The sequence below is a fragment of the Sphaeramia orbicularis genome, chromosome 8 (assembly GCF_902148855.1).
Source record: "Sphaeramia orbicularis chromosome 8, fSphaOr1.1, whole genome shotgun sequence".
Taxonomy (NCBI): Eukaryota; Metazoa; Chordata; class Actinopteri; order Kurtiformes; family Apogonidae; genus Sphaeramia; species Sphaeramia orbicularis.
In genome coordinates, this window is record NC_043964.1 from 38,485,925 (window position 1) to 38,513,674 (window position 27,750).

Below are 27,750 nucleotides of genomic sequence, written 5' to 3' on the forward strand. Positions count from 1 at the left end.
ACAACTGCAGGTCTTGTTGGGTGTTCCTGGTCTGACCAAAAATAGACTAAGGAAGGATATCCCAAATTCAGGACTATTGATCATCTGTGGGAGGTGTTGGTAATATAAGCGCACAATACAGTGTTTGCATTGCCCTGTAATCTAACAAATACTTTACCTTATTTAGAATAAAAATACTCTTAGACATCTCTTTCGTCACAGTGGTCAGAATGTTATGGCTGATCAGTGTACATTGCCACCATATCTGTCACACTGAGACAGACACAACAATGTGGTAACAATGCTCTTTTTTATTTGGTTTTATACAAACTGGACTCAAATTTAGCTTGAAGCATTGATTCAGTTTATTCTGAATGCATCAGTGTATTCATGAAATTCAGACAAGATACTCAGACAAACAATTTCAGGGGTTAAAAAATGACAACGTGTCCAATAGCACTGGTCTACAAGGAAAATGCTTCCAGAATAAAAGTAATGAAATTTTACCACATGAGGGTCACTGATAAAGAAAAATCAAGTAAAAAACGCTGGTTGGCTGAACTTTCCAAGATACAGCCTTGGGTCAAAATGTGAAATTCAAGAATTAACGAGAGAATGGGTTTGACTCAAAAGGAATATTTGTCTCAGAGCTACAAGATCTTCGTCAAAACACTGTCTGCACATTAGAATACATTCACTTTACAGGTTCTATTTAGTGGAAGATTTATAAAACTATTATATAAATGTACATAAACTAATACATATGTGTAATAACACTTAATCATATGTAACCAGTGGTGTCGGACTCTGCGTTGTATTCTTTTTTTTTAAATGACAAGACCCGCATGTGTGTCCTTGGAGGCAGTCTCCGTTTATTGTTCTGACAAAAGTGACAGAAAACATAAAAACCTCCGGTCAGTATCCCACGTAAAACACACTCCTCTCCCACAGAAATCCGGAACAAAAGGGAGTACATTAAATCATTAAAACAAAATACAACATACCTGACAAAAGTGATAGAAAACATAAAAACCTCCGGTCAGTATCCCACGTAAAACACACTCCTGCACAAACCAAATGATAAAGAAATGTGTTTAAATACATTATAAATGCCTGATGCAGCCTAAACTACCCAGATAGCAAAGAGATACTGGGACGGATCTGGAACAGAATCGCACCCCAATTCGGCCCGAAACCGTTTGGCGGATCTGGCCCGGTGTCCAAATGCACATCGGGCCAAAACAGGTACTACTCCACCAAACGGATCTTCTACAGAAATGGTCCAGCTCTGGCCCAGTTCCGTTCAATCACATCTAGAATATACACAAGAATCATGTTGGCCCAGATTTGTATTACGACTCTGGTCCAGATTCGTATTACGATTCTGGTCCAGATCAGTATTACTAGTTTGAAAATCAGTCTTGGTTGTGTGATGGGAGACTGTTCTGGGCCGAATCCGTAAGCCAGCACAACTCCGGAACTGCTAGAGAGAGCTGGAAGACAGATCCGATGCAGATTTGGTCCAAAGTCAGAAAACGGATGTAAGCTATAAATGGATGTAAAGGCTTTAATGCGGATCCGGCCCAAAGGTAATTGCTATCTGGGTAGCCAGTTCATGCAAAAAAAATTAAATTAACAGAGGTTAAACCAAAAATTTTCACGAAGGGTACGGCTGCTTACCTCTCCCACAGAAATCTGAAACAAAAGGGAGGAGGCAAAGGCACGAAAACTCTAGTTATAGTGCGCTGTGTCACACTGTAAATTGTTCAGTGGGGAACAGACCAAAACCAAAAGTTCCACACACTGACCCGGAGGCCCACAGTGTCAGGTACCAACCAAAAGAAATGAAAATAAAATGAACAGATTTTGTGTAATTATAACAATACACAATATAATATACATACCCACATTGCTGCTAAATAATTGACCCTGTTACACATATACCTTGAAAACATCAGCATTTTGTCATTTATTTTCCAATTAATCTTATTAAAATACGTAACATTTAGCACATTTAATCTCTGAAGCAAATCATTTCTAAAAAATTGTAGACCAGTGTAGTCACAGGATAAATGAAAAATATATTTCAGACCATGGAAGAATTATCCCTAACCCTACTGACACAATAGCTTCTCTTCCTTAAAAGTATCATTGTGAAAATACAATCTGTCTTGCATTATACGCTGTCTTACCTCTGACACCGAGTCACTTGTAATATTCAATACTATGTGATGTGTATGGTTTTACTGTTTGGACTGCCTGCTCTTGAGTTGGACATTTTCCAAACCCTTCTCAGTCATTTTATTTTACAGAGGGAGACTTCGCCAGTACCATCCAGACAGAATCCTGGGTAAAGTGGTTCAGTAAATGTTGTATGGACAGTGTACAGGTGGGTCAGTTTCTGAGGAAAGACCTCAAAAAAAGACAAAATACCTGCAGGCCAGTCTAAGTAAACTCCCATAGTAGTTGGGTATGAACCATGGCCAAATTCTTCACGTGAGTTATTATGATAAAACTCCCCACGGCAACACCAGCACCAAGACTTTTCATTTCTCCCCAAAGAGTAGTCAACTGAGCAGTCTCCTGTCCTGTCCATACTTTTGTAAGCCACTCCAACATCAGTCAAAACACATTCTACCTCCCAGTAATGACGACCTGACAGACCCTCTTTGCACAGTACTTGATACATGAGAAATCTCTCTGGGTGATCAGGATACTCCTGTTTCTCTTCAACCCTTTTAGCTTTCTTATGATGCTCTGACAGAATTATTTTTTTGCCTGCTGTGTTAGGATCCAGGGTCAGGTCACATGCATCTGCAATCAAGATGATAGAGAAAATGGGCAGTTTAATGGCAACAGCAAGTTTTTATAGAATCCCCAAATAACTGTTTGAGGGACTAGATCAGGGGTGTCAAACTTATTTTCTTTCAGGGGCCACATTCAGCCCGATTTGATCTCCAGTGGGCCGCACCAGTAAAATAAAAGCATAATAACCTATAAATAAAGACAACTCCAAATTTTTACCTCCGCCAAGGAGGTTATGTTTTTGCCAGGGTTTGTTTGTCTGTTTGTTTGTCTGTCCGTTAGTGTGCAACATAACTCAAAAAGTTATGGACAGATTTGGATGAAATTTTCAGGGTTTGTTGGAAATGGGATAAGGAAGAAATGATTAAATTTTGGTGGTGATCGGGGGTGGGGGAGCCCACGGGGGGGCCCATTTCCAACAAACCCTGAAAATTTCATCAAAATCTGTACATAACTTTTTGAGTTATGCTGCACACTAACGGACAGACAAACAGACAGACAGACAAACAAACAAACAAACCCTGGCAAAAACATAACCTCCTTGGCGTGGGGGGGGCCACTGATCAGCCTTGGCGGAGGTCTGCGCTCTCCGAGTGCTTTTCTAGTTGTCTTTGTTTTAGTGCAAAACCCCCCCCTATTAAATTATGAAAATACTTTCAAAAGGACAGATGGACAGCTTTCAAAATCTTTCTCTCAAATTTGGACTTGGTAAACATGATTTTTTCAGATATCTCCAACTCCATGTTTACTTTGTAAAGGAAATACAGTGTTCTATGGTAGAGACTCCCTCTCATCTAATTCAAATACTGGTAGAAGCCTATAAAGGTACCAGTAACAAAAACATTACTGGAAAAAATTTATACAGCTTTGAATTCAAAAGACAATGAGACATATTTTCACGCAAAAAAAACATTGGGAGAGGGATCTGCATGAGGAAATACCAAATGAGATATGGTCAGAGGGGTGGAAATCTCAAAACTGTACTTAAAACTCACTATCATGGAGGGATTTTTGTTGGAAATGTCTACACCTGCACGAAAATCACATTTTTCTGGAGTTCATTTTTCCTGCTGGAGGGAGTGCGGTTCACTCGAGGCAGATCAAGCACATGTATTCTGGTCCTGTCCTGGTATTGTTGGCTTTTGGGGAGAGATGATTAAGTTGATGTATTCAGTTTTTGGTGTTCATTTTGATATGTCATTGGCTACTTTGTTTTTTAGCATTCCCCCAGAGGAATTACAGGAAAGTGACATATATTTATTTAGAATACTGCTTGCCGCAGGCAAAAAAGCCATCACCAAATACTGGCTTAAAAAGGACCCTCCCTCAATTTCTTTGGTGATAAAAATTGTCAACCAAATCCATTTAATGGAAATGACGACATACAATCTCCGCCTACAACAGCATAAGGGTGTAAAGCACTGGAAAAAATGGGACTTTTTCATTCAATCTGTGAACAGTAAACAGTACGTAAATGTCTGAATGTGCCTGTGACCTGTGACTGTGTTTCTGTTTGTTTTGTATTTTATATTAAAACAAAAAAAAAATAATGTACAAAAAAAAAATTATGAAAATACTTACTTTTATGAACTATCCAAACAAAATAATGTGAATAACCTGAAAAAACGGAAATTTCTTAAGCAAAATAAGTGCAATTTTAACAATATTCTGCCTCAACTGGTCATTTCTACACATGCATTATGGATCAGATCTACAAAGACACTAAACACTTAGTAACAGGTGGAAAATAGTTAAAATTATTTGTTAGTTAACTGTTAATATTATTTTCTTTAGACAGTTCATATTTGTTCAGGTTATTCGCATTTTATTGTTACAGGATAGTTTGTAAATGTAAATATTTTCATAATTTAATGTTATTTTTTGCACTAAAACAAAGACAAAAATTTGAAGTTGTCGTTATTTATAGGTGTAGTGTAATATTTTTTTTCACATCAAACCAAGAAGAAAATATGAAGTCATTATTTTTTGTAGGTTTTTATGCTGTTATTATTTTACTGTAGATCATATTGGTCTGTACCTGGAACCTGAACTAAAATGAGTTGGACAGCCTTGACTGTGGAATTTTTGCACTTTGCAAATTCATCCCACGGGCCAGATTGGAACCTTTGGCAGGCCGCATTTGGCCCCTGGGCCGCATGTTTGAGACCCCTGGACTAGATGCTATATACAGGTCTAGACAACAGACATGTGCTGCATAAACCAAAGTGTGAGCATTTCATGAGATGATAGTTACTTACATTCCCTCAGTAGCTGTAAGTCAAACCAGCATTTGTCATTGTAGTCTACACTATAAAGAATAAGAGACACGGAAAGACACAGTGAAACTTCACAGATGTCACACTGTTACACATGCATTTCAAACACAACAAAAAAGTGAATTTGTTTTGGTAGAAGTGCTTTTTGACACAGAGTGCGTGACTATACTTGAGTTTCTCCAGACTGCAGTGTGAATCTTGCTGTAGTTCAGTCAGTTTCTTGACTCCTTGATCGGTGAGGTGATTAAAGCTCAGGTCCAGCTCCCTGAGGCTGCAGTGGTCAGAACTCAGAGCTGAGGCTAGGGAGGCACATCCATCTGCTGTCACTTTGCAGAATGACAGCCTGCAGCGATAGCCAACAGTCATTTCACATGTAGTAGATGACCGTGTCAGCAGTTATTACTTCTTTATGTAAGGTGAGCCCCTTTTGAACAGTTGGTATGATGTATCTTTGGCTGATTGACAGGATTATAGCATTTAACATATCAGCCTGGTAGGGCAGACTGACCATGGCTAGTAAAAACGGCTAGAATCGTTGAAGTTCTATCGTTAAAGTGCACAACAAATTTCATTAACGGCTAAAATGGGTCAAATGAGAGGCCATTTTTGTCAAAAAAAAAAAGTTGTAAGAAATATAGAACTGTGTTGAAATAATGCTAATACATTTGTGCACAGACTACTGATATTATTTGACAGTGGAAGCTATATTTTCAGAAATATTGGATTTTGAATAGCACGTGTATGTGAAAACTTTTGCTGGTGGACGGACGTGACATTACCCATGATGATCTGGTCAGTACCAGTACTTTATTACCTCTGCCAGGAGGTATTGTGATCACTTTGCTTTGTGTGTTTGTGTGTGTGCATGTTTTTTTGTTTGTTAGCAAGATAATTCAAAAAGTTATGGACAGATTTTCAGGAAATTTTCAGGAAATCCTGATACTGGCACAAGGAAGAAATGATTACATGTTGGTGATTGGGGGGGGGCAGATCTGTCTTGGCGGAGGTCTACGCTCTCCGAGTGCTTTCCTAGTTAGTAATAAACTTATATACTTACTATTGCTAATTCTCCTCTTATTCATAAATGTTAGTATTGTGGATCTAAAACAATAACAGCTGACACAAAAACACAAAATGTGGCAGTGGACGGATGTGACATGGTTGTTACAGATCCCATCATACTGATGCTCGGCAGCCATGTCACCGTTTACACTAATGATCCCTGTGCAAAAACTAGGATCAGAATTATTTATTGTATAGTTTATCATCATACTAAAGAGTAAATAACAATATAGAATTGTTATTTCTTTATAAAAATGCTTATTATTAGAAAACTGTTGATTTAAAAAGTGACATGTGACATTCTTAATGTATGTATTGGTGTAACATAAACAGGATGGATCAGCACCATACTCCATATTGAACCTGTAAAAATAAAACATGTGATATGTAGGATAGAATCTTGTAAGAAAAATTGGGGAATCTAAAAGAATAGAACATTTGTTTTTCAGGTAAATTCAGTTCAAATATAACTTGGCCATTTGTGACATGAAAATATATCATTAACTGTGATGAAACTGGACATTTTTGAGCTGAAAACATAGTTCATATGACTATCAACATGTTGCAACAGAACTGAAATCCTGTAAATTTGCATAACTTGCATTTATCAACACAAAGTTCCTTTGGGGATTCACTTATATTGATTTCTTATGCACAAAGACAGAAATAAGACCTCTAAGCAAATTTTAGCCGTTAAACACGGGCACTATATACTGTAAAAGAGGCAAGTTTTAACAAGTGTTTTTATGTACATTTCTCTTTTGTATGGTTGTAGGTGTGATCAGATCACATGACAAAACTCAAAAACCAGAGTGCTGGTGTCAGCTTTACCCGTAAGTGCAGATTTGCAGCTCTGTCCCAGTTTTTATTTGACACTGATAGACCACACAAAACTGGAAATAACTTTTAATTTGATGAAAAATGTTCAAATCTACCTTCATACATTCATATTTACAATCTATGTTTTACCTTTTCAAGTTACAAAACAGGTCATTGAGCATGTTTGTGGTTTTTATTCTAGTATTAGTATATTTTTTTTTCAGCTCGAATTTGATTTTTTTACGATATTTTTGGGCCCAGTATGCTAAATAAGTAGGTTAATCTGAAAAAAAATAATTAGCAGATAAAATAAGTAAATTTGTGCTGAAAAAAAGATTCCAAACATGGGTATGGTTAAAAAAAATAATAATAAAGTAAAACAAACAAACAAATAAAGAAAGAAAGAAATATGTGGTATAAAAAGGCAAAATCATAAGTACATAAAAAACAAAAAAAAACGCCAAAATAGGCTCAGTTGAAGGGTTAAAGTCATGGTACACTTTCTTGTGTCCACGTGTTCCACCCAAACATCGTCCATCCCAACACTATTCTACAAAGGCACTGTTCCTGCGTCTTGCACTCAGTACCACTGTGACTTGCTAAAACAACTAGCCAAACAACCATAACAGCCAATTTTCAGTACTAAAATTCAAGATTCTTTATTGTCGTTCAACATTGGTATTTGTTAGCACAACTAGCAAAGTGCAAACAAAGTATGACGACAGGTGTGGATATGCAAAACCTTATTATACTGACCTTAGTGTTGTCAATGCACAGTTTGATTGCCTGAGTCCACTGCAGAACATCCTCACTCCTGAGTCATGTAGGTCATTGTAACTCAAGTCTAGGTATCTTAGCTTCGAAGTTTTGGAGCTAAGAACCGAGGCCAAGGTCTCGCAGCATTTCTCAGTGAGTTTGTTGTGGCTGACACTAAAGAACAATCATCAAGATATGTTTATTCAGTTGTAGTTGAATAATATTTGTGCATAAAATTAATTACAATTAATGATTTTGTCTGTGTAGCTTGGTTTAGCCCACCATATTTCCTTAAAATATGAGATCTTTCTTGTATTTTTATTTTTACCTCAGTATCTCTAGTGTACAGGTTGTGCTCATCAGTCCAGTGGAAAGGATTCCCATTTCTGAGTCTTTAAAATTGGTGTGATTTAGCTCTAGTTCTCGCAAACAGCATGTTTTGGATGTGAGCGCAACCACCATCTTTTCACAGACCGTTGCAATATCAGCATTTCTGTTCAGCCTTTGAAAAATAGAAGGAACAAGTGATATGAAATGAGAATTTAGCATAGCATTAGTAAACGATTTCACATTGTTGAAAGTAACTGGTTCCAATTTGCTGTGTTAACCCTCCGGTATCCGGGTGCGCCTTTTAGGCACACTTTGCACTTTGTTTTAAAAAACTTCATATTATTTTTCACAATTTAAATAAGGTTAGAATTCAAAAGTTGTTCATTTTTGCATGATCTTTAAAATTCTGGCCACTGACAAAAATTTGCACATTGTAAACAAAAGAAAATTACAAGACTAGCATCTGTCTCCCAAGTGTGCCAAAAACGCACTATTTCTTCCATTTAATATGTATGATTAGGGCTGACCTTGATTTACTTAAAATAAAATGAAATTAGAGCAGAAAAATAAATCAATATATAATATTTAATAGTTTGATTGATAGGTGTGCCTTTTTGGCACACTTGGTGACAGATGCTAGTATTTTTGAATATTTGATGTAGCGCAAAAAATAATAATGCAAATTAACCAATGTTGGAGTTAATCATTGACATATGCCAGGCTGCAAAAATCAAATAATATGTGATCCACTTTTTATGTAGTATATTGAAAAAATAATAATTTTTTGTGTTTTTTGCATCCAAAAAAATGGTTTGTTTACATTACAAACACGGCATTTAAAGGGTTAAAAAATGTGACAGTTATTGAGTATTTGGTATTTTTATTTACAGCTCAAGTTGATGAAATAGAAAAAAAGTGTAAAAGAATTAAAAACAAACTGTATGAAAATTTTTTTTGACATTATTCCACCAGTGTGCCAAAAAGGCACACTTGGTGCTTAGTAAGGGCCTCGCTGGATGGGATACTGGAGAGTTAAATGTTACTTAGTACTGGCAACAATACTAATAGTTAGGACATGGGTGTTGAACTCATTTTAGTTCAGGGGCCAAATTAAGCTAAATTTGGTCTGAAGTGGGCCGGACCAGTAAAATAATAACAGCGAAAAAAGTAAAATTATAATTTGATTAGGTTTACATCTACAATGTTTAAAAAATCTAAATAACATGAACAAATTGAGTTGTCATAAGAAAAACAAGTGAAATTTTAACATTTTAACAATACTCTGCTTCGTTTTTTCAGTTTATCATTTACACATGTGCATTACAATCACACAAAACATTTAGTAACAGGCAGAATATTGGTAAAATAGCATTTACATTTCTTAAGACATTTCTGCTTGTTCATATTTGTTCAGGTTATACACATTTTTTGTAAAAGTATAGTTTGGTAATGTAAACATTTTTACGTAATTTTACTTTTTTACGCCAAAAAAACAAAGAAAATTTGGGGTTGTCATTATTTATAGGTTATTATGATAATATTTTACTGGTTCTGACCCACTTGAAATCTAATTGGTCTGTATGTGTCTGTATGTGGAACCTGAAATAAAATGATTTTAACATCACTGATCATTAATATCTTCAGTGTAATTTTTGCACTTCACAAATTCGTCCCGCGGGCCAGATTGGACCCTTTGGCGGGCCGGATTTGGCCCCCGGGCCGCATGTTTGACACTTGTGAGTTAGGATATGATAGCAAGTAATCAGATAAATCTTTTTATTTTTATTTTTTTCACTATTAATATGTTTAGGTGATTCATGTGATCTGGGACTGACCTTAGTGTCTCCAGTTTAGGGCCACTGCGCACATCAGAAAGAACACAGCATAATGAGGACCCCAGAACATTGTCACTCAGCTCCAGTTCTCTTAGATTTGACATGAGTGATTTGATAGCTGATCCCCATATTTCGCATCCTGCATCTGGCAGTCGACTACCTGAAAGACTACACAAATGAAAGCAAAAAGGTCAGTTAGGATTTCACACTTATTGAGTATGGAGGAATCCATGACCCTGCTGTTCTGAAAATTAATGAATGACTATAGGGGGGATCAAGTACAGATGGAAAAAAATGTGGATGTAAAAATGTTTCATGATTTTAACCCTTTCATGCATACTGGTTACTACGGTGGACAGCTATTCTACAGCTGTTCTCTTGTATATTCATGGATTTTGTTGTTTTTTTTTTTTTTTTTCGTTTTTTTTTGTTTTGTTTTGTTTTTTTACACATATCTTTATTAAAGTTTTAAGACACTACATATCTTTTCTGACATGAATTGGTGACATTATGTAGATCTCTCCTGAGCATAAACCCCCAGAATCATAAGACCCCCCCCCCGTAGTTTTCACACAATTTATCAGTAAATACATGTTTTTGTGCGTCAAAAATTAAACACATGGTATCCAGTTGAGTGGACATTTTTTGCAACTTCATGAAAAATAGGTTTATAGGATTTTTTTTTTTTTTTTCCCATTATTGTTTTTTATGTTGTTTTTTTTAAAATTATTATTATTTTTACTTTATTTATTTATTTTTTATTTATTTTTCAGAAGAAAATTTTCAATCACATTGTTTTTTTCATGCCTAAAGAGGAATAAAAACACTCAGGAAAAAAATTTTGATTAACCCTTTCATGCATGAACTGTGAGAACCTTAGTCAAGATTTTTTTCTTCAGTGTTTTTATTCTTCTTTAGGCATGAAAAAAACAATGCGATCAAGTTTTTTTTTTTTTTTTTTTTTTTTATTTCTATGGAGTTACAACAATATCCATGCATTTAATTTTTGAAGCAAAGAAACATATGTTTAAAACCCAATATCAGAAAGTGATATGAAAACAATGAAATAAAAACATTTTTAATGCAGCTAATCTGATGTTTTCTCACATTTTAACATATTCTAATACTAGTAATTACTTACTTTATAGAGATAATTTGCAAAAAAAACCTTCTTGTCTAACAAATAACAATTGATTTACATTTAAACATGTTAGTGCAGATCAGGTTTATCTAGAACAGCAAAGTTACAGTAATGCTCTGAATATCAGTGTATGGGATGGTGCGTAAGTGTTCACTGTGTTGGCTGATATGGAACTAAAACAACAAAACCCATGAATATACAAGAGAACACACTCTAAAAAATGATTAATAGGCTCAATGTAAAAAAAAACTGAGGTAACAATTTCCATTAACCTTTTTTGTTATTTCAACTTGGCAAATTGCTTAAATGCCACAAGACTTCTCTAGTTAAGTAAACTCTATTACTTTAGTACAAACAACATGATTTGCTTTTTACTCTACGAGCTTTATTAAGTCGAACCAACTTAATTTTAATTGTGTAAAAACTACTCCATTTAGTTATATTGACTTATTGTTTTACTTTTATTCTACTCAAAAGTGTTCATACAAGTAGTTTCTTCAATTTTTTGAGTTGGTCTAACTTATTTCTGTACATCAGAAGAAATTCCACATGGAAATTCCAGTTATATGACTGACCTGTTTAATTCACTACGCAACTAACTTACTAAATGTGTCTGCATGTCAGTATCTCAAATGTACACAGTACTATGGTACTCAAATTCTTGCAGATATTAATTTATGTTTGTTAAGTAGTGAGGAGTTACATTAAGCAATATAACTGCAATTAACAATAAACAGGAAAGGCACTGTTTGGCCTATGGCTCTGACTCATGGTGCAGTTCTATAAAAATTAAAAAAAAAAAAAAACACAAAAAGGCCAATAAACATTAGAATGCACACATTAACTCAAAATTAACACCAACATCACAACCCTGCTGAACCCCTGCACATAAAAGAACACGTTTTCAACAATATACCCAATACCCACAATGCAATGCAGCAAATACGCGACAATATATACTACAATTTTAAATTAGAAAGGAGCAAAATGTGTATTATTCAGTCCTTGAATAATTAAAACTACTGTTGCAGAAACAAAGCTAAATTCTATCAAGCCTTAAAGTTTGGTAAAGTTCTGTGTAAAATCATGTTTCTCCTTTTTTTTTCTGTGCTTCCCTCCTTTTCTTGTGGTAGGCGTGGTCTGTCAGCAAAACATGTCCAGGCTCGTCAGCTTTGTACTCAGCTTTTAGAGGAAGCTTACAAGATTTTTAAGCTGTACTAACTTAATATATTTCTTTGTTAAAGGTCCCGTATTATGCAAATCTCACTTTGTGAAAGTTTTCTTATAGTAGTGTGTGTTGCAGTAGCCTCATTATGAGGTTCGAATTTGAAAACTGTCTGTTTCCTCCCTGTCTTGCTACACCACATTTTGTGAAAATGCCTGCTCAAACGGCTGAGTTTGAGTTGGGTCCGCTTATGACGACATAAGCGGATTTAACTCCTCCCCCTGACTGTGCCCCCACCCTGGCAAAGCGAGCCCCGCCCTGGCAAAGTACCTCTTGGACAACAAACATGGCGAAGGCGAGACACGCAAGTTGTGGTGTTGTTGGCTGCACACACCAACACGATAGTTTATTTTTGCTCCCCACTTCCGAGCCTCTCCGTAAAAAGTGTCTGGATTCTATCTGTGATGGTCATGGACCAAACAACATTCCCAAACGCTTGTATGTGTGTGCCCGGCATTTCACGGACGAGTGTTTTTTTAACATGGGCCCATACAGCTCCGGCTTAGCATAAAGACTCCGAATCAAGAAGGACGCAGTACCAACGCTTCGTGACCCAAGTACAAGTGTGGGAGATGTAAGTTCTGATCATTTTTTTGTATCTTTACTGCATAACCCTACATTACGGATAAGCTGGTGTTTGTTGATGTGTACGTCTAACATTAGCATGGCAGCTAACATAGCTCGGTTACTGCTGCTAACGTTTGCGTCCCCGTTAACATGCAAGAGCTGATAATATCGAGAGACATTCAACATAACTACTGTGAACACGGGCCTTTTGTGGTTGACATCAGTATAGTTAGCATCAAGCTTGTTAGTAGCTGCCTGCATTAGTGGCGGCAGGCGTCTTTCCGTGTCAGGTCCACGAACCCGACACAACACCGCCGTTTTCCGTCGGGGCTCAATCACGCCTCAAGGCAAAGAAAGCCAGTGTTTGGAAAGACGTTCTGTCTGAGACATGTGTATTGTAGACGAGAGAGCCATGGCTTCACAGTCAACATTAGCGCGTAGTACCGCTAGCGGAAGCCGCGTCCTCTCCCAGAGAGGGGAGGGGGAGTGGGCGTGGACAGATGCGTTCATTTGCGTACCCGGAAGCAGGCCCAGAAACAGCCTGTTCTGAGGAGGGCTGGTGAGAGGGACTTTTTCGACCGCTGAAACTCCGAAAAAAGGATGATTTTGGGGCGAACAAACTTAAATACTATGTTTTTGGGCTTCTGAGACCTATATGACATGACTGAAAAATAGCATAATACGGGACCTTTAAGTTAAAGGCAGAAATGTCTGTTCAAAATCAATATGTTATTAAGTTAAGAGTGTTTTCCTTGTTTTTCATTTAGACCAACTTAATAAAATAACTTATCATCTGATTTAAATGTGTACATGTAACAAACTGAATTTTTTTAAGCAGAGAAAGCTCTTGATTTTAAGCTTAACTTACTAACCCCATGAATAATTTTTTAGAGTGCAGCTGGAGAAGAACTGTCCACTGGAGTGGCCTATGCATGAAAGGGTTAAGGTTCTCATAATTCGTGCATGAAAGGGTTAACCACCCATGTTCCAATATCCACATGTTTTTATAGGCAAATAAGACAAAAAGCCAAACATACATAAACTTCTGTTACCTCAGAGCATTGAGCGTGCATTGAGAGTTCCTCAGGCCTTCAATCACAGGTCTTAAGTCATTGCAAAAGTCATTGTTTGTCAGGTGCAGCTCAGTTAAAACAGAATTCGGCATCTGAAGAGCTGAGGCGATTGCTTCACAAAGCCAGTTATCAAGATTTACCCCTGAAATCCTGCAGAATTCAGACATGACACTTAGAGCCTGATTTACTAAAGGTTTGCCAGTGTAAAAACATGCACAAACTTGACTGTGCACCCAAAAACACATTGAAGCTTATCTATTAACAGGACCCACTGAGGATTGCGCCTCTCAAATGGGCAAATTAGCTTATGCAGCCAATTTAGCATGTTTGCCTTGATGAATATGCAATATGGGCATTTCTGCCAGAACATGTGCAGTTATTGGAAGGAATAGATGCAAATATTTATTTAGCACGCGGAATGTGATTTACCAAACCTAAAAACTGATTGCTGTGGCTGATTTTGCGTCTATATTTAGCACGTGTGAAAGGCAGGTTTTAACTGGCACAGCTTCACGCAAAATTGGCTGCAGTTGTTGTGGCGAGGAGGTGACATAGGCACAACCAAAGGCAACTCAGAGAACCAATCTGTTCTGCTTACGTCAACATTTTTGGAATGATAGAGGAAAAAATTATGGAGATGTATCGCCTACCTAGCAAAGCCATTTTAGAACTTCTAGATCAGAGGTGTCAAACTCATTTTAGTTCAGGGACCACATTCAGCTAAATTTGATCTGAAGTGGGCCAAACCAGTAAAATAATAACAATAATATATAAATAATGTCAACTCCAAACTTTTCTCCATGTTTTAGAGCAAAAAAAGTTGATTTACATTATGAAAAGATTTACATCTGTGAACAGTCTTTTCAAAAGATGTGAATACATGAACAAACTGAAAAAATAAGTGTAATTTTAACAATATCATCCCTTAGTTTATCATTTACACACATACATTATAACTTACAGATCACAGTGGATCTACAAATTCATAAAACATTTAGCAACAGGCAGAATCTTGTTAAAATTGCACTTACTTCTCTTAAGACATTTCAGGTTGTTCATATTTGTTCAGGTTATTTACATTTTTTGTGATATTATACTTTGTTTTAGTGTAAATACATGAAAATATTTACATTTACAAAGGGAAAAGTTTAGAGTTGTCATTATTTATATGTATTTATGATAGTATTTTACTGGTCCTGCCCACTTGAGACTGAACTGGTCTGAATGTGGAACCTGAACTAAAAGGATTGTTAATATCTTAGTGTAATTTTTGCATTTCACAAATTCATCCCAAGGGCCGGACTGGACCCTTTGGCGGGCCAGATTTGGCCCCCGGGCCACATGTTTGACACCTGTGTTCTAGATAAATTAGGACAGTGGTTTCCAACCTTTTTTGGCTTTTGACCCCATTTTAACATCACACATTTCTGGCGACCTCAGACATTCAACATTTTTTTGCTAAAATTAATTTGTTTTTGATCATGTAATAGCTTGTTATACTATGTTGCAAATAAACATTAATTTTAGATGATATTTAGTCTATATAATGTATATTATTATGGACGGAGGCAGAAAAGCCAGGTGTAGATTACTGCACAAAGTGAGAATTTGATTTTCCTTGGTCAGGATATGTACAGTCAGTCCAGCTTGGATTTACAAGGCTGACAATTAATACTGAACAAACAAGAACTCAAACTATGAATTATGAAAGAGCTGCAGCATCTGAAACCGACCACAATGAACATTTGACAGATAAACAGAACCACAGTGCTTCAGTTTCAGCTTCGGAGTTCATCATGTCTTTTATGTATTGGGATTGTTGATTATTGGGATTAAGTTTATACTTCTTCCTACTCTTTTTCAAGAATGCAAAATTCAGACTTTTATGTGTTTGAAGATAGATTCCGTCCATTTAAATGTTTTATTCTGTTTTATTTTGTTCCTTTGCATGTTCAAAATAAGTAAATCAAATCAAAATCAATTGTCTCTCTCAATTCACTGTCAATACCCCACGCAAAAATTGATTATTTCATAGTTTTAGGTATGAAATGAAGGACAGAGAAAATACTTGTTTAATTCAATTTAATTTATGGTAGATTACGAAACAATACAGCAAATTTGCTTTCTTTGTTGTTGACCTAAAGGTTACATAATCAACATTTTGGGTTTGTATGCATGTCCATAATTATTCATACCCCATGATTAATAATCAGTGGCATAGCCTTTATTTGCTATAACAGCTTGCAAACGGTTCCAATAGTTGCTGATCAGGTTTCTGCAGACTTCAGCAGGGATTTTTGCCCACTCTTCTTTTGCAAAGGTTTCCAAATCCTTGAGGTTAGAAGGTCTTCTTGCCGAAACTTGTGTCTTGACCTCCCTCCACAGATTTTTGATCGGGTTCAGGTCTGGGCTTTGGCTTGGCCACTCCAAGACATTCACATCATTATCCTTGAACCATTTCTTGACAGCTTTCGCTGTGTGTTTAGGATCGTTATCCTGTTGAAACATCTACTGCTGACCCAGATCAAGTTTTTCTGCCGACTGCTTAATATTTTCTTCCAATATCTCAATGTATTGTTCCTTTCTCATGATGCCATTCACTTTGACGAGATTCCCAGGCCCACTTGCAGAGAAGCATCCCCAAAGCATGATGCTTCCACCGCCGTGCTTGACTGCTGGAACCGTGTTCTTGGGTTGGAATGCTTCACCTTTCCTTCTCCAAACAAAGGCCACATCCCTGTGGCCAAAAAGCTCCATTTTTGTCTCATCAGACCACAACATTGATAACCAAAAGCTTGGGTCCTTGTCTAGATGTGCTTTTGCAAAGGCTAGTCTGGCTTTTACATGCCCGGGCTGGAGCAGTGGAGTCTTCCTTGGCCAGCATCCACGGAAGCCCTCTTTGTGCAATGTCCGCTGCAGTGTCTGCCTCGATATGTTGGTTCCAGTTTCACTCAAATTTTTCAGGATAGCCTTGGTGGTGATCCGGGGGTTTTTGCTGACCTCTCTCACAACTTTTCGTGATAGTCTTGATGTCATCTTTGGCTTCCGGCCACGCCCCTTGTGATTCTGTACAGTGTGGAACCTTTAGAACTTGGTGATGATGCTCTGTACAGTGGCGACTGGCACATGAAATTGCTTTGCTATAGCTTTATAGCCTTTGCCATCCTTGTGTGCATTTACAATGCGCGATCGAAGGTCTTCACTCAGTTCTTTTGTCTTTGCCATGCCGTTGGTTTGACTGTTGACCATAAAGTGAGAATGAATGCACTCACTCACTGAATTTATTTCAGTTTATTACATGACAGGTTGCATAAGGGATTGCACATGGTTAGTGAGTTCCAGGGATGGCATTCATAATGATTAGCCCGAGTTTTGGCACCCAAAAAAGCCTAAATTCCATGACCATTCAGGGGTATGAATAATTATGGACATGCATACAAACCCAAAATGTTGACTATGTAACCTATAGGTCAACAACAAAGGAACCAAATTTGCTGTATTGCTTCGTAATCTACCATAAATAAAATGAAATTATACAAACCTTTTCTCTGTCCTTCATTTCATATAAAAACTATGAAATAATCAATTTTTGCGTGGGGTATGAATAATTTTGGGCTTAAGTGTATATATATATATATATATATATATATATATATGTATATATATATATATATATATATATATATATATATATATTTTTTTTTTTTTTTTTAATCAATTACTAGAAATTTCAAGTGACCCCATTTGAATTCCAGGCAACCCCACGTGGGGTCACGACCCCACGGTTCAAAAACACTGAACTAGGGGATGACTTGAGGCCAGTCACAAGGAGGAGTCATGCAATACCTTCTATGACAAAACTCCTCAAAACGTTACATTACCTTGCGTCTGGATCATTCCAGCGCACTGTTGCCATTACTGCTGGCATATCCTAGAGCAGTTTTTCCAGTGTACTGTCTCCATGACAACAACCAGTAGCCCACGCAAAATCCTTATTTAAACAGGGCAGTCTCCAAGACTTTGCACCTGTTGTCATTTGTGCGGGCAATCTTAGTTGATCACCCATGACATGCAAATCAATAGCACATGCATTTTTTTGTGCGAGCAAGCAAATTTTCACCTGTTATTTGCGATCTTAGTAAATCAGGCCCATACAGTTTTAGATGCATAAAATGAATTCCTGATACATGTATAGAGTGTAAGTAAGCAACTCACCTTGCTTTTCTGCAGTTCCTCACAGCGGGGATAAGCCTAAATATACCTTTTGATGATGGTTTGTATTTCATCAGGTTGAATTCATCAAGAGGAGTACTGGACATCAGAATGAGGTCAGCCAGAGCCGAGCACTGAACAGGGCTGAGTTGTGTGTCTGGACTGTGATCTGGTCTCAGATACTGCTGGACAGTCCCATGTAGTGACCCCTCTTTCAGTTCTATCAGACAGTGGACAAGGTTCAGACATCTTTCAGGTGAGCAGGATGTCAAGTCCATTTCTAAAAGACTCGTTTTAATGCTCTCGATGACTCCAGAGTGGTTTTCCGTCTGTTTTATCAGGCCTCGGAGCAGCTTTTGTGTTGATTGTAGAGACATGCCTAAAAGGAACCTGAGGAACATATCCAGCTCTCCTGTCTTTCTTATGGTTGAATTAGCTATTGATATTTCCAACAGATCATCAAGTGGTAGATCAAGAGGGTTTTTCTCCAATTCGGACTGGAGCTCTTCCTCAGATCCTTTCAGCAGAAAATCTTTGAGGTTTTGCGAGTTGATGTTTTTGATTGTAAAACTGTGGTACACAAAGAGAGCAGCAAAATACTCCTGAACAGTCAAATGCACAAAGCAGTAGTGTTTCTCTGAGGCAAATACACTTTCTTCTTCTTTGAATATTTCTGTGCACAGGCCACAGTTCACGCTGGCTTTTTCTAAGTCAATGCCGTACTCTTCCAGAACATTTTTGGTGAAAATGATATTGCCTTGATCTAACTGCTCATATGCCATCCTGCCTAATCTCCAGATGAAGTCTTTGTTTGATCTGAAGATCTCTTCTGTATCCGACTCAGTCGCACTGTCTTTGCTGTACTTTTCAGTAGCAACTTGCATTTGAATAACAAGGAAGTGTGTGTACATCTCAGTAAGAGTTGTTGGTATATTTATGCTTTCACATTGAGTGTTGCACATTTTTGGGAGCAAATATTCAAAAACTTTTGCGGCAATCCAACAGAAGATGGGTATATGACACATAATGTATAAGCTCCGTGACATTGTAATGTGTTTAATGATTCTTTCCGCAGATGCCTCATCCTCAACTCTCTTTTTGAAGTACTCTATTTTTTGTGGATCATTAAATCCTCTGACCTCAGTCCACTGGTACACAAACTGTCTAGGGATGCGTCGAACTGCTCCCGGTCTTGAGGTGATCCAGATGTGAGCGGTGGGAAGAAGATCCTCCCGAATGAGATTTGTCACCAGCGTGTCCACTGACGTTTCTCTGGTGACATTTGTCAATCTGGTCGCTTTTTTGAAGTCCAGTCGAAGCTGGCTCTCATCGAGACCGTCAAAAATGAACAAAACTTTATAATTTTCCAAAATTTTTGCCACTCCTATCTTTTTAAGTTCTGGATGGAAGTCTTTCACAAGTGCCTCGAGGCTAAATTGCTGCTCTAAAACCAGATTTAGTTCCCTGAATGGTAGTACGAAGATGAAGTCCAGGTCTTGGTTGGCTTTCCCATCTGCCCAGTCAAGGATGAACTTTTTCACAGAGACCGTTTTTCCGATGCCAGCAATCCCCTTTGTCATTACCATCCTGATGGCACCCTCCTCTTGGTGAGTATCTTCAGGGTTACTTCTAAAGATGTCATTCAGGTCAATTTTCGTGCTCTCGGCTGTTTGAGTCCTCGTCTTGTCCTCGATCTCCCAGATCTCATGTTCATTATTGACATGTTCCCTCTCTCCTTGTACAATATGAAGCTGTGTGTAAATTTTGTTCAGAGATTTTGCATTCTTCCGATCCTTTTCAGTGCCTTCAAACTCTTTTTGAAACTTTTTTCTCAGATATGCCTTGTGCTTTTCGATGACTTGTTTGATGACATCCTCTGCTGTGATAAAAGCAATACAAACCCCGTGATTTCACAGCCTGATCACTGTACGCTTTTGATCTCCAGATACAATGTTCTAAGATCTGAGACAAAGTAAAAACAAAGACTTTTACTTACTTTGATCTATCTCTGGCTGAATTTCATGGAGGATTCTCCAGAAAATAGATTTGGCTTTTACCGTGGTGAGGACCTTATACACTTGCCTCATCTGCTCTTGGGTGGTCCTGGCAGCCTGGATGTTGGCGTATGACTCCTTATGGATTATGCCCTGCTCAAGCATCTCATCCACAATTGGCATCACTAAAGTGACACTCTGAATAAGATTAGTCCTGTTTTTGTCCACCCAGTCAGCCTCTTTAAAATGAAAACACACTCATGTAACATATCATGGTCTTTATCAAATGGTCTCTAAAGCACTTAACATGGACTATTTCTGTCTTCGTCCTTAAATGGGAGGTATTTTCTTGTATAGGGTAGAAATCAAGATTGCATCTTCTGCAAATATTATTGATTTCAACTCACCTTTATCTTCTTTATTTCCTGTTTCAGTGTCATGGGATTTGGAGTAGCAAGGACTGAAAAACAACAAAAACAAGTACAATTGTTACACAGCTGATACTTACATTCATTGAGTTGATTACATTCATCATGTTGTCTAAATCACAGGTGTCAAACATGCGGCCTGGGGGCCAAATCCGGCCCGCCAAAGGGTCCAGTCTGGCCCCTGGGATGAATTTGTGAAATGCAAAAATTACACTAAGATATTAACAATCCTTTTAGTTCAGGTTCCACATTCAGACCAATTCAATCTCATAATAATCTATAAAATCTCACAACTCCAAATTTTTCTCTTTGTAAATGTAAATGTTTTCATGTATTTACACGAAAACACAGCATAATTTCGCAAAAAAATCTGAATAACCTGAACAAATATGAACAACTTGAAATGTCTTAAGAGAAGTGCAATTTTAATAATATTTCACCCGTTACTAAATATTTTGTGTATCTGTAGATCCACTGTGATCTGTAATTAATAATGTACATGTGGAAATGATAAACTAAAGCATAATAGTGTTAAAATTAATTTTTTTTTTTCCAGTTTGTTCATGTTATTCACATTTTTTGAAGGGTTAGTTTGTAGATGTAAACATTTTCATAATGTAATTTTACATTTTTCACGGTAAAACACAGAGAAAACTTTGGAGTTGACATTATTTATATATTATTATGTTATTATTTAAGTGGTTCGGCCCACTTCAGATAAAATTTAGCTGAATGTGGCCCCTGAACTAAAATGAGTTTGACACCCCTGGTCTAAATGTCTGTCTATGTCATGACTACAGTACAATGGGACATTGGTTCATATGTATACATACTGTTTTCATAGATATACATACTATTAATAGATATGCACACTGTTTATTCATGGGTAATACATACTGTTAATACTGTTCATAAATATACATACTGCCACATACTAATAATACTGTACATTTGCATCTGTTTAGATTTTGTCCAGGTTTTGCACAAGTTACTTTGTTAAATTGTAACATTTATATTCTGTTTTCATATTGTATTGTAGTTTTTGTAATTTTATTTTCACGCTATTCTTATTTTCTAGTGTAGAAAATAAAATAAGGTAGAAAATAAAAATAAGGTAAATAATGTAAAGAGATGCTGTTTGAAGAAGGCCCTGCATGTGTCTTTTCATGGAAGAAGGCCCTGCTGATGATTCTGCAGGTGCAAGCTTTTGTAAACAATTGTGAAAGGAGGATTCTCTACTGGTTGTGGTATGAAGTTCCTTGACCCGGCTGCTGACCCTGCAAACCATGTTGACCATGGTAGGCCAGGTTGGTGCTGGCTTAATAACTTCTGGGCAGTATGCCCAGACCATCTAGTGACTCACAGGTCCGCTAATTAATTAAAAGAAAAAACAAAACAAGTGATAAGAAGAACCAAAACAATTGATAAGAAGACCAAAAATGACCTTGTGAGTGTATGCAGCAAGTAGGGTAAGTGGCACAGATGTGCCTGACCAAAGATGGTTTTAAAGGGGGAAGCTTCCGGGGGTAATAGAAACCGAGGGTTGGTTTCTGCCAGTGGAAAAACACCCTGAATCTTCTAGAATGCTGGAAAAAGGGGATTTTGGGAGGAGGGACCCGGGGTTTGCGGGAAATCACGCCCCGAGCCCCGAAACAAGGTACAAATGATAGGGGATTTTCAGCTACCCTTCAGACCATTCCAGCGTGTGTCTCTGTGTGTTTTTCCTTGCTTTTGCAAATAAACACATGTACGGCTCTGAAGACAGACTGGTTCGGCTCATCATTGTCTCTGAAGAAGTTCTTTTCTGATCACCACTTAGACAGAATTCTGCAGTTTAAATTAGGCGGGGAAAAAGGCACAGACCAACTATCAAGTCTCGTCACTAGAGTACTGGTGTTTTGGTGATATTGCTGCACTGACTGGAGTTGTACTCCTAAACTCATCGTACACACAAAGACAATAAAAGCTATTCTATTCTATTTTCTGTATTTGTGTACTACACTACAGTGGTGGGTCATGTATTTCACGCGTAGGCCTTCAGTGTTGTTCTTCTTGACTTAATTCACCTTATATCAATTCTATACCATTAATGCTATACAAAAAACATGATATAACGGGATGTTGCATTGTAGACAGGTATCTGAAATAGTTACTAAAACAAGAAAACTAATGAACACAACTCAGCAGGTGTGCTTTCACTCCAGCCACATACATCATCTCAAGAATCATCAATATTTACTGAATAAAATGACAAAAACATACAAATACTAATACATTATTTTCACCAGAACTACTGCTTATTTTCAGTATGTCTGAGAGCAAATTCATTTCTTCCCCTGTCAGCTGATGTGGGTTGGGAAAACAGTTGTTAAATCTCAATGAATACATTTTGCTAGCTGAACCCGCTTTGACTAGTGTGCCCTTTGAGGATCCAATCAAATTTCAAGAAAATTACACAAATGCTGACATTATTGTACACCTCTAGATCGCCCCAATGAAATCTGATTGGTTAACCCATAAAGACCCAAACATACGCCATCGACCAAAACCATCTACTGATCTGAACTGTTTAATACCTGTTGATCCACTAATCCTATCAATACATGGGTATAATTGGTGTAAAATACAGTTTATCATCTTTTCATGGTCATCAGATATGACCCATTTGGACGTTCAGAGGCTCTGTAGTGAACATGGAAACACCGTCATCTTCTACAACATTGATTCACCAGCAAAACCCGTGGAGTTGGATCAATGACAGTAGGTGAAGACACTTGGTTTATGTTCAGTTAATGATAGATTTACTGGAAAAAGTCACTTTTTCTTTAGTTTTCTCTGTTTCTGATATAATAACCCTCAACTTTATTCTGAGCTTTAATGAGCATCTACATGATTAGTAAATTAAATATAGGAAAATATTTGATTTTTGCTGAAAAAACAAAAAATGCGAAGATAACATTACAATAAATGGTGATAAATCACTTAAGGAAAGTGAAATATAGAGAAAAATGAATTTGGGAACTGCCACAAAAGTAACACTGGGTCCTTATGGGTTAAAGCAGTGGTTCTCAATCTTTTTTTGTAGGGCCCACCTTTGGAGGACGAAAAATCTCCAGTCCCCCTTCAACCCCAACAACATTGGAACAGTGGTGCAATTACAACTTTTTTTGAAAGAAACATCAATATCGTAAAAATACTTTTTGCTTTTCCTTGAATAATTTGTTGTGCAAATTAAAAATAACTTAGATTTTTGCTTGAATAATACAAATAAATTCAACCAGACTGCTCCCTGAGGCAATATTTTTCCAAATAAAAACAGGAAATGTGCAATTATCTTACAACTCTGACGATAAAGTAACTTTTTTTTTAGAACAACAAACTAATTTTGGTACAAAGATTTTAACACTATCAGTGGCTGCAATGAGCCCATTTACATTGCACATCTCAGAACATTAAAGTACAAACTGAATAAACTATGCAAAAACAAAAATTACAGTAAAATCCTTGTCCATTCTCCAAACCTAAACTCTTTGTCTAGTCTAGTGACAGATCACCGGCAGTAGATTTGTTTGTTGTGCATCCCTAAAATGAGTCCAGGATGCTCCAATGCTAAAACATTAGTTCTACCTGCTACATGTGCTAACCTGAAGAAAGAAAACACCCAGGAGTGATCCCATGCCCCCCTCCCCCCCGGCAAGTCTTCGCACCTCCCCTGGGGGGCCCGCCCCACAGTTTGAGAAACTCTGGGTTAAAGCAACAGGCTCACTGCCAGTTATTTGAAGCTACCGAGGCTGCACTGTGGATTCTGAACCTCAAGGCAGAGGTATTTTACCCGGCAACACGTAACGGTAAAATCTGATTGGACAAACGCTCTAACACACAGGTGTCAAACATAAGGCCCGGGGGCCAAAACCGGCCCGCCTAAGGGTCCAATCCAGCCCCTCAGATGAATTTGTGAAATGCAAATATTATAAGGAAGATATTAATAATCAAGGATGTGAAAATCATTTTAGGTCAATTCGATCTAAAGTGGGTCAGACCAGTAAAATACTATCATGACAACCTGTAAATAATGAAAAATGCTAATTTTTTATCTTTGTTTTAGTGTAAAAAAAAAAAAGTAAAATTACACAAAAATGTTCATATTTACAGACTATCCTTTTACAAAAAATGTGAATAACCTGAACAAATATGAAAAATATGAAATGACTTAAGAGACGTTTACAGAATTGTACCAATATTCTGCCTGTTACCAAATATTTTGTGTATTTGTTGATCCACTGTGATCTGTAAGTTATGATGCACATGTATAAATGATAAACTGAGGTGTAATATTGTTAAAATTGCACTTATTTTTCTTAAGAATTTTCAGGTTGTTCATATTTGATCATGTTATGTTCGAGTACAGTTTGTAGATGTAAACATTTTCATTATGGAATATTCCTTTTTTAACTCAAAAACATAGAGAAAACTTTGGAGTTGACATTATTTATAAGTTTTTTATCCTATTATTTATATAATTTTACTGGTCCAGCCCACTTTAGGTCATATTAGGCTGTAGCCTGAAATAAAATGACTTTGACACCCCTGCTCTAGCATATACACACACTACTGAAAGCAGTGTGACTAAGAGAAAAGGTACAAAATATAGAGAATAGACTTTTGGGAATTAAATGTAAGTCACTGACTCAGATTGTGGTGTTGAACAGCCCACCACTGCTACAGCTTTAAGTCATTCATAACTCACCCCACTGTGCTGACTTCAGCCACAGTGCACTCTTGTGCCAAAGGGCTATTTTTTTCACTTGCATTATTTGTTTTAATGTAGGTTTCTTCTTCTTTCCCCTCTGAAGTCTTTCTTCTTTGCCTGTCAGCTCCTCCCTCCCCCTGCACAGATGGCGTTCTTTGGAAGAGAAGAGGCTTTACTTCATTCTCTGCTGTAGAACTCTCATTTCTCTTTGTTTCAGTTTTGTAGTCCTCCTCTACTGTACCCCTCCTGAGTGCAGAGCATTTGCTCCCCATGCTCTTATCTGTTCAGCCTCAGCTCAGTGGCTCTGTCACATGGAAAAAAACAAATGTCAACAGTTTTGCTGGTACAAGTATTATGCAAAATAACAAACATTACTGCCCACAGCGAAGCCCAACTTTCCAGATATTCCGGAAGCCTAAACTGAAAGTAAGAACTTTTTGGATCTGAAGAAACAAATTACACGTTTTGCAGTGTAAGCAGAACAGAGTTTTGAGAATATCAACTCAACAAAAAATATATTAGACAGTGATTGGCCTATTTTTGTATATATTTTGCCAATACTATGCACACAGAAGCACTCGCATACACACACAGATGAACAAATATACATTCAGAGAGTTGTTTTACCTTGGCGTCCTGTGTTAAGATGAAAAGGTAAATGAGGACATGATATATTTTAGATTCTCTTGCATCTAACCCCTAATGAGCAGTACTAAGTATCACCACTTCATACACAGGAGATAAGTTTCATGTGGGTGGACCCAGTGTAGTGTAGGTGACTGAGTCAGTGTGAGTGAAGGAGGAGGTAGGACTTATGTTTCTGCACAGAACAGCCCTTTACCCACGCTGTTGTTCTTTTCACAGGTACAAACTGATCAGGCAAGTTAGACCACCCTTATCAAAGCATCACACTGCAATGTGTGGTGACGGCTCATATATATATATATATATATATATATATATATATATATATATATATATATATATATATATATATATATATATATATGTAATTAACTATAATAATTGTAATTTAACTTTATTTATAGAACTTTTCAACATTTATAGAACTTTTCATTTCACAAGTATAACATTTATAATTTCAAGCAATGTATTCATAATACAAAGACTGACACTGGACATGATAAACAAACAGAACCCAAGGGGAGAAAAAAAAAAAGGCAATACAAACAAGACACACATAAAGACAGTGAAGACAGTCAGGCATTCTGGTACTGTTAAATGAGGAAAGAAAATAAACAAATAAATAAATAAACAAGGTCAATAACAATATAAGCATCTAAAATATTTTTAAAGTTCCAGGCCAGGCAACATATTCACACAGTGTAAAAGAGGCTCCCGTTCATTCATTCATTTTCTGAACCCGCTTTATCCTCACTAGGGTCACGGGGGTCTCTTGGAGCCTATCCCAGCTACATAGGGGCAAAGGCGGGGTACGAGGGCCGTTCAATAAGTTCATGGCCTCACCCAGAACAGAACAACACAGACTGATAATTTATATTTTATTTTTCTACATAATCTCCATTTACAGCAATGCACTTGGTCCATCGATGTTCAAGCATCACTATCCCATCACGAAAGAATGTAACATCCTGTATTATAACAACCAGTATTTCTGGGTGAGGCCATGAACTTATTGAACAGCCCTCGTACACCCTGGACAAGTCGCCAGTTCATCTCAGGGCTGACATACAGAGACAAACAATCACTCTCACATTCTCCTGAACCTGATGGAAAGCTATTGGGGGGCGAGGGGGTGAACCGGTACACCAAGCTGCTGCTCCACAGATCTAGTTCTGAGTAAGGCTTTCCATCAGGTCCGACGAATAAATGAATACACATTTGCACTCTTCTGTTGTTCATATTTTCTTTAATGCTGGTGAATGTCATTTTATTTGACTTCATTAATGCCAACTCCCATCACCCTCCAGGAATCTGGGCTACAGGCTCCAAGCGCCGGCTCCTGTCAGGCTTGCACACCAGTGAGCTGGGAGGACTTGATACGTGAATGAAGCGGGGCTTGGAGGTCAGAGCACAGCTGGTTCTGAGTTCTGTAGATGAAACTAGTTCCATGATCTGTAAACGGAACCAGTCACAAGAGCGGAAAAAACTTCACGTTCCCCTGAAGACCTTTCAGCGGCACAGGTAGAAGGAGCTCCTGTTGGATCAGGGACCACTGTCCCACTGACACAGAGAAACAGAGCCCATTTAATTTTTTCAGGAAAAAGTATCTCATAAACTCAGAAAAACAGAGCAAAAAAATTTTTTTTCAGAAAACAGTATCTTGTAAATTCAGAAAAACAGTCAAATTTAATGTTTTTCAGAAAACAGTATCTCATTAATTCAGAAAAACAGCACTGATTTTTTTTAAACTTATTTTTTCTTGTAATTACAAGATAATTATCTTGTTAATTCAGAAAACCAGAGCCAAATTTAATTTTTTGTGTGAATGCAATACGCTTCCATTTGTCACGCAC

General features: G+C 37.3%; 1 protein-coding gene across 1 annotated transcript; it reads right to left on the minus strand.

The window, feature by feature from the left end:
* Nucleotides 1-1,990: 1,990 nt before the first annotated feature.
* On the minus strand, nt 1,991-26,018 carry LOC115424730 (NACHT, LRR and PYD domains-containing protein 3-like). The gene is made up of 12 exons (XM_030142134.1): nt 25,880-26,018; nt 25,250-25,556; nt 20,482-20,534; nt 20,077-20,313; nt 18,084-19,959; nt 13,848-14,018; nt 9,863-10,030; nt 8,026-8,199; nt 7,698-7,871; nt 5,230-5,403; nt 5,043-5,092; nt 1,991-2,793 (listed from the first exon to the last, which is right to left on the minus strand). Exons 2-12 carry the CDS (start codon nt 25,522-25,524, stop codon nt 2,276-2,278), a joined length of 3,870 nt encoding a protein of 1,289 aa, XP_029997994.1. The 5' UTR covers nt 25,525-25,556; nt 25,880-26,018; the 3' UTR covers nt 1,991-2,275.
* Between the last annotated feature and the right edge of the window lie 1,732 nt (nt 26,019-27,750).